This window comes from Hippopotamus amphibius, chromosome 9, assembly GCF_030028045.1.
Source record: "Hippopotamus amphibius kiboko isolate mHipAmp2 chromosome 9, mHipAmp2.hap2, whole genome shotgun sequence".
Taxonomy (NCBI): domain Eukaryota; kingdom Metazoa; phylum Chordata; class Mammalia; order Artiodactyla; family Hippopotamidae; genus Hippopotamus; species Hippopotamus amphibius.
In genome coordinates, this window is record NC_080194.1 from 105,679,734 (window position 1) to 105,696,452 (window position 16,719).

Genomic DNA, 16,719 nt, shown 5'->3' on the forward strand with positions numbered 1-16,719 from the left:
CATTTCTATGAAGCGTCCAGAAGAGGTCAATCCATAGAAATTAGATTAGTGGTTGCCTAGAGCTGGATGTTTGTGGGGAAATAAGGAATGAAACCCTCTAACTGGTACATGGTTTCTTTTGGGGGGTGATTAAAATGTTCTGAAATTGACTGCAGTGATGGTTACACAACTGTGAATATATTAAACATTAATTTATATACTTTAGATGAATTGTGTGGCATATAATATGTGATATTGTATATATGCATGCACATTTCCCTCATGTTGAATCATCCTTCCTTACAACAATATGAAAAAATAAAATGAAATCTCAGAGTTTATAGAAAACGATCAGCTTACTTGGTGAATTGCTTTTTAAATTTTAATTGTAACATTCATCTCTATTTATATTCGCTTCAGCTTCTTAGATAATTGCTTTTCAGAATGGAGTGCCTATCCACTGGACCTTTAGGCAAATGGTGAGCACACAGGGAACATTCATCTCTTTGGTCTCCATTCTTAGATATTGTGCTTGGAGCTGCCGTTGAGTGTGGCAGAACCCTGACCCACCTCACCCGCCACCCCATCCACATCCTGAGAGGAGGCTATGAGCGCTTCTCAGCCATGTACCAGTTCTTCCGGACACAGAAGATCATCTGGATGCCGCAGGTGAGGCAAGCTGCTGAGCACAGGCAGGCTCGGATGGGAGCATGGCCTTCCCTTGGGGACCGAGGGAGGGGGAGCAAGGTTGGAGAAAGAGGAGGAGACAGATGATGTGGAAAAGATGGAAGAGATGTCAAAGATGACTTGGGAATGAACTTGGAGCAGCCAGGAGGTCCAGTCCAGTGTAATGAATTTAGAATCGCCAGATTCAGGCAAAATCCAGTTTAATAGATGAGGTCGGTTCAGGAGGCAGGGATCCCGGGTGGGGGTTCTAGATGGTGGCTCGTTCTCAAAGTCACACAGGCAGGGCCATCATGATTTGAGGCTGCCTCGCCATCCTTAGCTGTCCGTCCTCACAAAACTTGGCTGGGTCCAGAGGATACAACAAAAGGATGAGAGGAGTCCTTTGACTAGTAGGGAGACAAGGTTTGTAATAAGGTGTGGCCAAAGGATGTACCAGATGTCTGGAGCCCAGAGGGGCACTTGCTTCCTGAAGCCAAACCAGAAGAGAAACAGGTGAGGGTAAGGCAAGCACTGGGTGGCAGTGATATGCTGGCAAGGACTAGTCCCTGGGGGCATTTGATAGTATCTGGTTTCCTGAAGAGTCTGAATGTAATGGAATGTGAACCTGCAGAGGTTTCATTCTTTCCAGTAATTGCCTTCAGCTGTGCCCTCATTCTTCTTTTTTTTTTTTTTTGTGCTCTCATTCTTGCCCTTAGCAACATCACGGGCAGATTCCATACTTTCTGGCCACTTTCGATTATGAAAAATTTCAGTCTAGTCGTATATTATAAAACAGCTGAGGAAATGTGCCTATGAACTGGAGTTTGATGATAGTAAGGAATTACTGCTATGTATTTCTTTAGGTTGTGATGACATTATTATGGCTATGTTATTAAAATTATGAGTCCCTATCTTTTAGAGATACATAATGAAATATTTATAATTAAAATGATATGACATCTGGAATTTCCTTCAAAATAATCTGGGGAAGCTTCGGACGTTGGGGCCATTAGTTGATAATGTTTGCAGAAGAAGTAAGTAGATCCAGGGATTTGTTATACTATTCTCTCTACTTCCATGTATTTTTTTTTTTAAAGATTTATTTATTTATTTATTTTTGGCTGTGCTGGGTCTTCGTTGCTGCACATGGGCTTTCTCTAGTTGTTGGGAGCAGGGGCTACTCTTCCTTGCCATGCATGGGCTTCTTACTGTGGTGGCTTCTCTCGTGGATCATGGGCTCTAGGCACCTGGGCTTCACTAGTTGCAGCACATGGGCTCAGTAGTTGTGGCTCTCGGGCTCTAGAACACAGGCTCAGTAGTTGTGGCACACAAGCTTAGTTGCTCTGTGGCATGTGGGATCTTCCTGGACCAGGGCTTGAACCCATGTCCCCTGAATTGGCAGGTGGATTCTTAACCACTGTACCACCAGGGAAGTCCCTTTCTTGTATTTTTGAAATAATTTTTAAAAAGGGAATTAAAACAGTCCAATACAAGCTAGGCTAGTTTAGAATACCAATCTCAGCTCGAATCTCTTCTCTTCCCATCTCCCGGAGCTGGGTAGCCTTCCATTTGCTGGGGGCTGGGGGCTGGGAATGGGGAGGGATGTGGGATAGCTTCAGGGACATCTCCTTACTTCCCTTCTTCTGGGTCTGGTTCCTTTGGTGCTGGGGGTCCAGTGTGGACCCTGTTTTGTGTGACTGGCTGCTTGTCAGTGGTGGGGAAGTGCCTTCTCATTCTGCCCCAGCTGGGTTCTGTGTGCTGCTGATGGCCTTTGTTGCTGGTTTTCTTGGGGCCCTGTCTGTTACTGAGGATCCTTCAGAGAGCCAGCTGGAAATTCCTAACAGGAGTACCCCCAATTCCCTTCCCCTCCCCTGGCAGCTCACGACCTCCCACCACATCCATATTCCTTTACCCAAGTCCCAGAACGAGCCACATGGGAGTGTGACGGGGCAGGGGGAAGAAGGAGGCCCCTCCTTGCCTTGCTGGCTTGGCTGCTCCAGCCCAGCATGTGTGAAAAGGCGGGGACCTGTGTCTGGGGTCATACCTGTTCCCAAATGCAGGATATATATGTCAAGCTCTCCAAAGGACTTCCTCCGCTTCTTCCACTGAGCTATGATTTTCAGCTCAGCAGGTGCATAGCCAGTCTCCCCATCCTGCCAGGCACTCTTCCTCGCTCCTAGAGGAGCACGCCTACTGGCTTTGCAGTGATGGGAGGGAGTCTTTCTGTTCTGCAAACATTGCATGCTGATAACTCACCTCCTTTATTTTTCTTTTAAAGCTTTAGGAAGGTGGAATTGGCATAGCATGAACTGTACACATTTAAAATGTACAGTTTGGTCAGTTTTGATGTGTATACACCTGAGACTTGCCCTTGCCCCAAGTCTTCTTAAGTAGATTTGGAAGAGGGGTAGGGCGGTGGCTGGTGGTATCTAGCAGGGCCTGGGTGGGTGAGTTCTACTCTGCTTGCTTATGGCCCTTTTTAGAATGTACCTTCCTAGTATTTGCCTCTCCCTACTTTGGGGCCTTTGTTACTAATTCAGGGGCAAGAGTTAAAGCCCCACTCCCTTCCAGTTATGTGTTCTGACACAGTGTAAAGCAGGATTGTCCCTACTGCTCCCCAAGGAACTCCTACACGGGGGAATGGGGGTACAGAATTTGGGCTCTGAGACTGCCCCTCCACTATAGACAGAGTGACTTCTAATTTCCTGTTTTATATGTGGCATCCCTTAAATAAGATTTCACTTTGAGCAAAGGGGTTCTGTGGGTAAAGCATGTGTGAAGCCCCCACCGGAGACAGACGATGGTGGGCCAATGCGTGGTTTTAAGTCCAGGGAGGGGCACCTGGTTAGATTGCCTGTTAGAAAGATCAACTCTGATTGCAGAGCAGAGCCCAGATCAATAGGGGCAGAGTGGGTCTGGGAGACCTGCTAGGAGGCAGGGATGAAGAGGAGAGGACGGATTCAAGAAATAGTTAGGAAGTGGCTTTTCATACATATGAGGCGGGGGGCACGGGAGAGGGAGGAGTCTAGAAAAATGCCATGGTTTAGGTGCAGGTGACAGGTGGCCAGTGGTGTGGCTCATTGAGAAGGGGACACAGGAAGAGGAGGCGGCCGTGTAGGGGGAAGGCAGTGGGCTCAGTTGGGACGTGTTAATTTGTGATACCAGTTTCTTTTATATTTGTCGATGTGGTTGTCAAAATTGTGTCCTCTAGAATTAACAGGCGCTCGCTCTTTATAGCAGAGCATGTTTTTATCCATGCCACACCCTCTCCCCCACAGCCCTTACAACCACAAGAAAGGAAGCTGGTGGAAACATCAGGAAGAGAGTTGACAGATCTGTGGTGGGTATTGAGTGAGATTTTCCGAATGAAACCAGGAGGCTTTCATTTGGCTCCAGCAAGCTGAGTGTCCTGGGCGGGGTCACCCTGCACCCTGGAGAGCACTTTGGGTCACATCTGCAAGTACTGGGCCTGCCTGCATGTAGAAGGGCTGCGTGTCTCACAAACTTGAGGGCTAGCTCAACATAGTGTCTGCTCATTGATAAAGTCTTTGGAGGCTGACAGTTTGGGAGGAAGGTGGACTTGTGGTAGTTTCACTGGGCGGGGAGACGCACGGAAGCCAGAAGGCTCTGAAAGGCTCATGTGGACAGCAGAATAGCTTGAGGTACTTACAATGTTATTTCTGTGTCACATTTGGAGCCAGAGGCGTTTTAGAACTGGTTTGACCTTTGAAATTATATAGGTTAGCATTTCCCATTCAAAACTGATGCAGAAAAAAGGGGCCTCTAAACAGATTATATTACAAACATCAGTTTATACAATGTTAATGGATTTCTTTTTTTTCTTTTGAGGTTATGCCTAGGTTTTATTTTATTAAATGTAATAAGTAAGTTTTCAATCCATGCCAACAATACTTATGTAGCCATTGTTTTATTACAGACATCTGAGCTATAACAGGTCACCCAAGGAACCGTTAGGGGAATTTTCATTAGTTCTCAGTTTCCTGGAGGCATACTTTGAGACCAGTCTTAGACTGGCAAGCTTTTCTGGCCTTTTTCCAACTTGTTTATAAGGTTAGTCTTATTATTTGATGATAATCATTTCTAACCACCTGATTGGTGCTCTAATAATCTTTCCTTGGAAACAATCAAATTTTATAATTTCTCCCCTGGCTTTATTGATATATAATTGATATATAACATTGTATAAGTTTAAAGTGGACAACATGATGACTTGATACACATATATGTTGCAAAATGATTACCATAAAATTAACGCGTACTTCGCCTCACATAATTATGTGTATATGTGAGATGAGAACATTTAAGATGTACTTTCTTAGCAAGTTTCAAGTATATAATGCTGTATTGTTAACTGTAGTCACCACGCTGTACATTAGATCCCCAGAACTTATTTGCCTTATATCTGGAACTTTATAACCTTCACCAACATCTCCGCATTTCCTCCACCCCCACAGCCCCTGGCAACCACCACTCTACTCTCTGTTTCCATGAGTTTTGCTATTTTAGATTCTGCATTTGAGTGAGATCATGCAATATTTGTTTTTTTCTTATACACTTAGCACAGTGCCCTCAAGGTCCATTCATGTTGTCACAAATGACAGGATTTCCTTCTTTTTTATGGTTGAACAATATTCCATTGCTTGTATATGCCATATTTTCTTTATCCATTCATCCACTGATGGACACTTAGGTCATTTCTATGTCTTTTTTTTTAAATAAATTTATTTATTTATTTTATTGGCTGTGTTGGGTGCTGTGTGCGGGCTTTCTTTTTAGTTGCGGTGAGTGGGGGCTACTCTTTGTTGTGGTGTGCAGGCTCCTCATTGCCGTGGCTTCTCTTGTTGTGGAGCACAGGCTCTAGGCGCATGAGCTTCAGTAGTTGCAGCACATGGGCTCAATAGTTGTGGCTCACAGGCTCTAAAGCGCAGGCTCAATAGTTGTGGCCCACGGGCTTAGTTGCTCCGTGGCATGTGAGATCTTCCTGGAGCAGGGATCGAACCTGTGTCCCCTGCATTGGCAGGCGGATTCTCAACCACTGCACCACCTAGGAAGCCCCATTTCTGCGTCTTTTGTGAATAATGCTCAAATGATCATGGAGGGTGCAGATATGTCTTCAAGATGGTCATTTCCTTCAGATATATACCAAAAGTGGGATTGCTGGATCAAGTGGTAGTTTTGTTTCTAATTTTTTAAGTTTAATTTTTATTTATATTGGAATATAGTTGATTTACAATGTTGTGTTAGTTTCAGTATACAGCAAAGTGATTCAGTTATTTATATACATATATCCATTCTTTTTCAGATTCCTTTCCCATATAGGTTGTTACAGAATACTGAGTAGAGTTCCCTGTGCTATTCAGTAGGTCCTTGTTGATTATCTATTTTATATATAGTAGTGTGTATATGTTAATCTCAAACTCCTAATTTATCCTTCCTGCCTGCCTGCCCTGCCCTCTGCACCTTTCCCCTTTGGTGACCATAAGTTAGTTTTTGAATTCTGTGAGTCTGTTTCTGTTTTTTAAATAAGTTTATTTGTATCATCTTTTTAGATTCCACATGTAAGTGATATCATATGATACTTGTCTTTCTCTGACTTACTTCACTTACTATGATCATCTCTAGGTCCATCCATGTTGCTGCAAAGGGCGTTATTTCATTCTTTTTTATGGCTGAGTAATATTCCATTGTATATATCCATTGTATATATGTACTACATCTTTTTTTAATTACTAAGGAGATATTTTATATTTATTTGTTTATTGGCTGTGCTGGGTCTTCATTGCTGCGCATGGGCTTTCTCTAGTTGCGGTGAGTGGGGGCTACTCTGTGTTGCAGTGCATGGGCTTCTCATTGCAGTGGCTTCTCTTGTTGTGGAGCACAGGCTCTAGGCATGTGGGCTCAGTAGTTGCGGCTCATGGGCTCTAGAGTGTGTGGGCTTCAGTAGCTGTGGCATGCGGGCTTAGTTGCCTCTTGGCATGTGTACCACATCTTTATCCATTCCTCTGTCAATGGACATTTAGGTTGCTTGCATGTCTTGGCTATTGTAAATAGTGCTGCAGTGAATATTGGGTTAGTCTCATTCACAGTCCCAGTTTGCCTTTCTGAGCTTGTTTGCTGAACCACATTTCAAGAGACAAAACAAAACAGAAAACAAAACTAAACTAAAAAAAAAGAGAGACAAAACAAAAACAACTTCTTCTTTGGGGATTATTGTCTTAGCAGCCTTTCTCCTTCCCCACCTCAGGACCTGGATGACTTCCAGCCATACCCTGTTGAGATAATACCAGGCAGGATCTACCTGGGAAATTTCAGGCAAGCCTGTGACCCTAGAATTCAGAAGGATTTGAAAATCAAAGCACATGTCAACATCTCCATGGAGACAGGGCCGTTGTAAGTAGAAGTACCATTGATTTTTTTTTTTAGATTAGTATCATTTATTATTAATTTATTAGTATCATTTATTTATATACGATTCCTAGTGGCATGCATTGATAGAACTGAAAGGGCTTTTTAGAGGTCAGCATACACTGGAGTAGGGTCTGCACTTATTTTCATCTATTCCTGGCTTGCACTTCATTTCCTGGCATGGCCATGGCATCCTCTGCCCGGGACTGAGACCCCACACTTGCCCCATACCCCATACTTAAATCTCACCAAAAGTAATGCTTTCTTGGTACTTAGCATTCTGATGCAAAATATCCTGGTTTACCCTGCTTTTCCTGTCTTAGGCCCTCTGAGAAGTGACCCCTCTCTTAGTCCATTTGGGCTGCTATAGCAGAATACTGTTGACTGCTGGCTCACAAACAGAATTTCTCATGGTGTAAAGGCTGGGAAGCCCAAGCTTAAGGCACTGGCAGATTCAGTGTCTGATGAAGGCTTGCTTTCTGGTTCATAGATGGCAACTTCTTCATGAGTCCTCACATGGCAGAAGGGGCAAAGCTCTCTAGGGTCCCTTTCATAAAGGCACTAATCCCATTCATAAGGGTTTCAATTTCTACCCTCATGACCTAATTACCTCCCCAAAGCCCCACCTCCAAGTACCATCACTTTGGGGATTAGGTTTCAACATATGAATTTGGGAGGACAGAAACATTCGATACAGTAACCATTATGCCTCACATTTTCCCTAGTACTAGGGACACACAGACACACACACACCCTCACTCATCATTGTTCAGAGAGCAGGAAAGTTCTGCACAGCTTTGCTTGTCAGCCTATGTCTTCCCAGCTATGTCCAGTCATGATCACCAAGGCCCCGCACTATACAACCTACCTCTTCTAGCTCTGATCAGAGCTAATAAAATTCAGCTCAGAGAGAATTTATATAAACAGAAGAATTCAAGAAGGCATATGGTAATAAAAGATACTATATAAAAATCAATAAATCTAGAGAAAATCACATCTAGGCACTTAGTGAGACTGCTGAAAACCAAAGAAAGAGAACATATTAAAAGAAGCAGGGAAGTTACATTACTTTCAGAGGAGCAATAAGTAGACTGACAGCTGACTCATCAACAGAAATCACTGAAACTAGAAGGAAATATGGAAAGTGTCTTTGCAGTAAGAGCCTTTCTGGTGACTCCCCACCTCCTGCCATTCACAGTATTGAATGTGGGCTAGATTTACTGATGTGTATTAATGGATAGAATAAAGCAGAAGTGATGGGCTGTCCCTTCTGATACTGGGTCACAGAAAGACTGTGGTGTCTTTCTCATTCTCTCTTGCCCACTCATTCTGAAGGAAGTCAGCTACCATGCTATGAGCTGTCCTGTAGAGAGGTCCACATGGCAAGGACCTGGCAGTCTTCAGCCAACAGCTAGTGATGAACTGAGGCCCTCAGTCAAAAAGCCTGTGAGAAGCCAAATCCTGCCAACAGTCATGTGAGTCATGTGAGTTAGCTTCCAACTGAGCCTTTAGATGAGACCAGCTGACAACAGCTTGTCTATAACTTTGAGAGATTTTAAGCCAGTGGTACCCAGATTAGCTGCTTCCAGATTCCTGATCCATAGAAATTGATAGATGATACATTTTTATTGGTTTAAGCCACTACGTGTTAGGACATTTTGTTATCCAGCAATAAATAATAGAATCTTATAGCACTAAAAGAAAATAACTACCAACCCACAATTTTGTACCCAGAGAATATATCCTTAAAGAATGTTAGAAGAATTTCCATTTCTGGTCATGATGGAGTAACTGGGACCAGAATTACAACCCCACCTTAAACAATTACAAATACTCAGACAAAGCATCTAAAATGAGTGTTTTCAGACAATGGCCAACAGACAGCACATGACAATGATTCCTGAGAGAAAAAAAAAAGGTGAACCCCACAATCGATCCAGCTTATTGGTTGGAGATTGTCTGCAGGTCACAGTACAGGGAGGGGGCCAAAACAGATCCTATTATTCTTTTGGAATTGAGGGTACAGAGTTGAGGATTCAGAGCTGTTGAGTTGGCTAAAATTTTCAGGAGACCTGCATAGAGAATAGAGAACTGAGTATGAAGAGAGACTCAACATCTGCAGAGAGTCCCCCGTGTCTTCAGCTAAGTGCTTATAAGCACTTGCATGTGAGAAATCTACTCAAGGCTGGGAGAAAAACCAATAGAAATGAACAGGTAGTACAATCCCAGAGATTGTGTGGGGCCAGAAGTAGTTTGCGTTTCCAGTCAGTTTAAACAAAACTTGTAATATACAGGGCATCAAACAGAGTACTCAGAAGAGTGCTGCCTCAGTAGTGAGGAAAAACTAGCCCTATATTAGAGATGAAAAGTACAGAATCTGAGGTGAAAAATATACTGGATGGAATTAACAGATTAGACACTATGGAAGAAATGATTGGTGAATTTGGAGACAAAGCAATAGAAGTAGACAAAATGAAACATAGGGAAGAAAAAGACTTTTAAAACAAACAAACAAAAATCCAAGAACAGAGCTTCAGTGAGATTGAGACAGCTTCAAGGGGCCTAATATATGTGTAATTGAAATCTCCAAAGGAGAGGAGAACGGGGAGACAGAAAACATGTTTGAAGAAATAATGGCCAAAATTTTCCAAATTTGATAAAAACTGTTAATGACCATCTACAGTGATCTCAGTAAAATTTTAAATTAAAAATAGAATAATTAGGAAGTGTTATGAACAACTTTATGCAAATACATTTGAAAAATTAAATTAACAAATTCCTCAAGACTCAAGCTACCAATGCTCACTTAGTAAGAAATAGATTTATAAAAATTGACAATATGATGGCCCATAAGGCAAGATTCAACCAATTTCAGAAGATTAAAATCATATAGAGTTGGCTTTCAATCACTGGAATTAATGTAGGAAATGATAATTTAAAAATATAACTAGGAAATTCCTAGAAATTTAGAGAGAAATTTCTAAATAGCCCATGGATCAAAAAATGACTCACAATGGAAATTGTGAAATATTTTAAATTACATGATAATGAAAATAGAACATATCAAAGCTTGTGGAATGTAGCTAAGCTGTGCTTAGAGGAACATTTATAGCCTTAAATGCATCTATTACAAGGAAGAAAGGCTAAAAATCAACTAGTGAAGCATTCATCTTAAGAAGTTACCAAAGAAACAGCAAATTAAACTCAAATAAGGAAGGAAGAAATAATAAAAGCAGATAGTTGAACTAGAAACAATCAAATAGGATCTAGAGAGTCAAAATAGTTTTACAAAAATAATAAATTTGATAAATCCTTGGCAAAAAAGAGAAGGCACAAATAACCATTTGTAAAAGGGGAGTCTGCCATATCCTACAGATGTACAAAAGATCTTAAGGGAGTATATGAAAACTTCATTGTGATAAATATAAAAATTTAGATGTATTGAACAAAAAAAATACAACCTATCAAAACTGACATCAGACAAAACAGAAAATTTTATTAGGATCAAAAACTAATAAGTTTTTCATAGAGAATACTCCAGGTCTAGATAGCTTCAGTGATGAATTTTATATAATATTTAAGGAGGAAATAAAGCCAATATTAAATTTTTTAAGAATAAAAAAGAGGAATAATTTTCAGCTTGTCTTATGAGACCAGCAAAAACTGATTTCACAACCTGAAAAAGACATTATAATATAATAGGAAAATTATAGAATAATTTTCTTTATGAATGTAGATGTAAAAATCCTAAAGTAAAATATTAGCACATTGAATACAGAGATATATATATGAAGAATAATGCCTGATGACTAAGTTGGTTTATTACAAGGTTGCAAGTTTGTTTTAGCATCTGAAAAATCAATCCATGTAATTTACCATATCAATAATGTAGAGGAAAAATCAAGATTATCTCAGTAGATGCAGTGAAAGCATTTGATAATATTCACTGTATATTCATGATTTAAAAAAATCTTAGCAAACTGGGAAATGACGAAATGTTGCAAATTTTCCCACTGAGCCTGGGAACAAGACAAAAGATGCAACTATCACCACTTCTATTTAACATCGTACTAGAGGTTCTAGTTGGTGAAATACAGCAAGTAAAAGAAATAAAATAGGAATCAAAAGGGAAAAAACCTTTCACTGTACACACAGTCTAATAGTACACACAGAAAAGCCAAAACAACCTGCAGATAAATTATTGGATTTAAATAAGTTTGCTGAAAATTTAAAAGCGTGTAATTTACAGTAGGACAAAAATATTAAATACCTAGGATTATACCCACTGAAGGATGTGCAAGATCTCTGCACAGAAAATTATACAGCATTACTGTGAATTACTGAAGATTACCTGAATAACTAGAGGATGTAGTAAAGATTACCTGAATAAACAGAGGATGTACTGTGGTTATGGATTAGAAGAATCAGTTTTGTAAAGATGTTGATTCTTGCCCAATTCATCTATAGATTCAGTCGAATCCCAATAAAATTCCAATAGATTTGTGGAAATTGATACAGTAATTTTAAATTTTATATGAAAATAACAAAGAGCAAAAATAGCTGAGTATTGAATAACAACAAATGGGAAAATTTACATGACCAGATACCAAGACTTAAAACCACAGCAAGTAAGGCATTGTGATATTGGTGCAGGATAAAAAAGTAAACCAATGGAGCAGAACGGAGTCCAAACACAGACCCATGCCTAAATGGACACTTGAATTATGACAAAGATTTTCTCCTGTATTTTCTTCTAAAAGTTTTATAGTTTTAACCTTTACATTTTGTAACATATTTTGAAATCAGTTTTTGTATATGGTGCCTGGTATGGAACAGAGTTCATTGTTTTGCATGTGGAAGTTATCGCTGTTGAAAAGATGATCCTTCTCCTGTTGAATTACTTTGATACCTTTGTCGAAAATCAGTTGGCCGTATGTGTACAGGATTATATCTGGCTTCTTTATTCTTTTTCATTGATCTACGTTTTTCTTTATATCAGTTTTCCACACTTTTTTTTTCTCTTTTAAAAAAAATTTTATTAAAGTATAGTTGATTTTCAATATTATGTTAATTGCTGTATAGCAAAGTGACTCAGTTATACACACACACACACACACACACACACACATACACATATATATATATATATTCTTTTTCATATTCTTTTCCATCATGGCTTATCACGGGATCATCAATACAGTTCCCTGTGCTCTACAGTTGGGCCTTGTTATCAGTTCCATACTTTTGATTTCTGTAGGTTTATCATAAATCAGGTAGGGTTCGCCCTCTAATTTTGTTGTTCTTTTTCAAAGTTGTTTCCTTTGAATTTCCAAATAAATTTTATTCATTTTATTTTTAAAAAATATTTGTTTGGCTGCGCCGGTTCTTAGTTGTGGCATGTGGGATCTTGGTTGCTGCCTGTGGGATCTTTAGTTGCGGCATGCAAACTCTTAGCTGTAGCATGTGGGACCTAGTTCCCTGACCAGGGATCAAATCCGGGCCCCCTGCATTGGGGGAGTTGGAGCCTTAACCACTGGACCACCAGGGAAGTCCCTGATTTCCATATAAATTTTAGAATCAATTCGTCAGTTTCTGCACAGAAGCTTGTTGCAATTTTGACTGGAATTGAATTGATTTCATAGGTCCATTTGTGAAGAATTGATATCTTAAAAATGTTAAATCTCCTGATCCGTGAACATGGTCTATCTTTCCATTTACTTTGCTCTTTAATTTTCCTCAGCAGTGTTTTATAGTTTCCAGTGTACAGCTCTTGCACATCTTGTATCAGGTTTCTTCCTAAAGTATTTGATATTTTTGATGTGATTATAAATGGTATATTTAAATTTTAAGTTTCTTGGGAATTCACTGGTGGTCCAGTGGTTAAGACTTGGCACTTTCACTCCTGGGGCCTGGATTCAGTCCTTGGCCGGGAAACTAAGATATCCTGCAAGCCGCACAGCGCAGCCAAGAAAAGTAAAATAAAATTTAAAATTTGATGTTAATATTTAGAAATCCGATTGATTTTTATATATTAACCTTGTATCCTTCGGTCTTCTGCATCCAGATGTCTCCTCCATTGTAAGGTTTTCTCCAGCTCCCTCAACTTTTCCTTGCCCCTCTTCTTCAGCAGCATGTGCAGGTCTTTATCTTAAAACCTAGCCAGTTGGATTGGGACCATTTGTTTATGTGTCTGCCACCCCTATCAGACTGGGAGCTCCTTGAAGCTGGGAGGGGCCCTATTTGATTCCTCTTGTGTCCACTGGGGTCTAGCTCAGGATCTGGCACACAATAGGCATTGAGTGAATATCTGAGGAAAGAATGAATGATTGGGGATAGACGGATGAATGGATGGTGGATGGGTGGTCGGATGGGGAGGGAGAGAGGGATGAGGGAGAAGGGAAGGATGGATGGATGAATGAATGAATGAATGATGAATTGCACTTGATTTGTCACAGCAACTGCTCATGCAGAAACTAAACTAGAATATTTTCATTTCTGAATCTACTGCAGCTTTCTGCATGCCACAGTGAATGAATGTCACTAGTAGGCCATAGTCTTCATAAATAACATTTCCCAAGTGCTCACTGCACTCCAGGCATTGTGCCAAGCTCCTTGTGGGCATCTTCTCATTAAACATGGCACACGCCTCATCTCCCTCCTCTCTCCCCCTTGTTCATAAAGCTCTAGCCACGCTGATCTCCCTATTGTTTCTCAAACACAGAAACATACTGCCCTCAGGACCTTTCACTTGTATTCTCCTCTACCTGGAACACTCGTTTCTCAGATAACTGCCTGGCTTGTTCTGTCACCTCCTTTAAACCTCTGCCCAAATGTCACCTCCTCAGGAAAGCCTTCCCTGACCAACCTATCTAAAACAGCAGGCCCACCACTCTCCATCCCTCTCACCCTGCTTTCTCCATTTAACATAGCAGACTCATTACATATTCCTTTCCATCCTCACTGTCTGCACTGTATTCTAGGAAATCACCAGGTTGGGTTAATAATAATAATGTCACATTTATTGAACACTACCATGTGCCAAGCAGACTGCTGAATGCTTCACATAGATTAGTTGATTTACTCTACACAACCCCTCTATGTGGTAGGTCCTGTTTTTCTGAGCGAGGTTCATTATTTGCCCACGTCTCCCTGATGCTAGCTCAGCATCCTTCCTCTGTGATCTCGTTGCTGTGGATGAAGGATACCATAGCAGGGCTCTGTGTGAGTATGCCAGTATCTGTGCTTTTCTTCTGCTTAGTTTTGTAGGTGACTCCGACAAGCTTCTGCACATCCAGATAGAAGATTCCCTGGAAGCCAACATTACACCTTTTTTACGCCACATCTGTCACTTCATTGGTAAGGAGCATTCTTTACCCAGGCAGCAACTGGCCTATACACAGGGAGCAGAGGGGCCGTGGTACCTCGTCCACATGCCTGTTGCTGATTGTGACTTCCAGTGCTCAGAAGAAAAGGGCAGGGCCCAGCACATGTCCAGCCAGGTGTGGCCAAGCCCATCTCCTGGGGTCCTCAGCGATACAGGCAGCCACACATTTACCTTGGGGGTGATGGGGCCAAATATGAGCCCCAGACTGTGGATTGAGTGCCCTGCATTCTGGTCCTGGCTGGATCGTTATGCCCTCTCACGCCTGGCCAAGCTCCAGTCTCGGCATCACTGCACCTGTTGTGAAATGTGGGTGCTGGCCCCTCCTGGGTGCATATGTTCATGGAGGCCTGCTCCAGGCCGGGCTCTGGTGACCTGCAGGTGAACCTCACCCTGTCCCAGCCCTCCTATCTGGTCCGTGGGGTGGGGTAGAAGGAAGACTCAAGAGCCCTTCTATCTCTGACTTCCATGGTCCTCTCTGTGTGGGTCCGGTGCCCCTTCTGTCCTCGCACCACACACAGCAGTGCCCACCAGCCACTTACTTCACTGAGGGTGGAGTTCTCAGTCATCCCAAGGAGAGCAGGATCCCTGGAGAGAGCAAGGCTGTGTCTGGTTTGAGGCCCAGAATGGCCTGCTTGGCACCAACACAGCCCCCAGCCTGAGAATGGCCTTTTGGCCCAGACAACCTTTATTTTCCTGGGAGGCTGTATCACTTGCCTAGGAGCCAAGACTGAGACTTGCCTTGTGTCCCACCATGGGATGGCAGAGCCCTGTGGCCCAAAGAAGCCCCGTCTCCAGCCCCACCTCACTGGGCAGCTCTGGGCCAACCCAAACTGCTCTCTGCCTCAGTATCCTTATCCATACATTGAGGCAGTTGGCCTGAATCATCTGAGTCCTCCTCCAGCTCTGACAGTCTGTGATTTTGCACTTGGTATATTTGTCTTCAGTTCTTGGTGGTTACCAACCAGCCTAGGATGCCAGCTTAGATTTCCTCTCCCCTCACCGGGTGAGATTGACAGCCCCAGGGGTGTTACTGAATGTGATTAGGTGACACTTGTGTACCACGCACTGGGCTAATAAGCACAGTACAAAACCTTATGAGGTAGGTAGTATACTGTTATCATATTTTCCAGATGGGGACCCTGTGGCTTAGAGTGCCCAAGCCCCACAGCCAGTACTCACTGGTTGTGATTCATGTCCAGGCTGTACTGCCTCTATCAGCACCCAAGTGCTACAGTTCTTTCATCCCCAGCTCGGGAGGTCAACTGGTAACAGACCTTCCTGGGATGGAAGCCTCGATAGCCCAGGAAAGGCCTTTGCGTGATAATGCTGAATGCCCAGGTGTGATTCTCTTCAACTGCCAGCTAGGTCTGAGGATCCCCATTTGCTAGGTGATGAAACAGTGTCCTAGAGATGTCACGTGACTTGCCTAGACCGTGGTGTGCTGCTTCTGAACCTACTCTTGGCCCATGGAGGCCAGTCATCTTACAGATCCATAGGGAAGGGGGCCACCCATCACCTCCCACCTTTCCTTCCATTTGCAGAAGTTCACCTTGAGCTTGGCTCTGTCATCCTGGTCTTTTCCACCATGGGCATCAGTCGCAGCTGTGCGGCCATCTTGGCCTACCTTATGCACCAGAATGAGCAAACCCTAAAGGTATGTATTCCCTGGTCCAGGAGGTGGGGTCAAGCTGACCTCAGAGGAATGTGTATCCAGCACTGCCTTGGAGCCTTAATTGGGTGAAGGGTCAGGGCGGGGAGCCCCAAGTCCAGGGCTTTACCCAGCATACCACATCCAAGGGCAAGATCCCAAGATCTGGGCTAGACGCTGGAGACTGGGCATGCCTGGTAGGCCCAGGGACTCAGGCTGGGCAAGGCTGTGGCCAGCAGCACCATCTGTGTGTCCCCCACTGCTGTCAGTCTGTCTACCAGTGTTAGTTCCGGGTTCTCCAAGGGAGGAGCGTTTTGGCTGCTGCCATGTACCTGTTGGCCATCTGTATGTCTTCTTTGGAAAAATGTCTATTCAGAATCTTGGCCCTTTTAAAATTCAGATTTTTTGTTTGTTTGTTTTCTTTTGCTCTTGAGTTGTATGAGTTCTTTTTTTTTTTTTAATTTATTTATTGGCTGTGTTGGGTCTTTGTTCCTGGGAGCAGGCTTCCTCTAGTTGTGGGGAATGGGGGCTATTCTTCGTTGCAGTGCTCGGGCTTCTCAGTGTGGTGGCTTCTCTTGTTGCGGAGCGTGGGCTCTAGGTGTGCAGGCTTCAGTAG

General features: G+C 42.5%; 1 protein-coding gene across 18 annotated transcripts in view; it reads left to right on the forward strand.

Annotated features, from left to right (window-relative positions):
• Positions 1-16,719, forward strand: part of STYXL1 (serine/threonine/tyrosine interacting like 1) — a 54,152-nt gene that overhangs the window by 28,042 nt on the left and 9,391 nt on the right. For all 18 annotated transcript variants that reach the window (XM_057749065.1, XM_057749079.1, XM_057749066.1 and 15 more), the window contains 4 exons: positions 503-648; positions 6,911-7,056; positions 14,330-14,427; positions 15,997-16,109. In XM_057749065.1, coding sequence (XP_057605048.1) covers positions 503-648; positions 6,911-7,056; positions 14,330-14,427; positions 15,997-16,109 — 503 coding nt within the window. The remainder of the gene's footprint in view (positions 1-502; positions 649-6,910; positions 7,057-14,329; positions 14,428-15,996; positions 16,110-16,719) is intronic.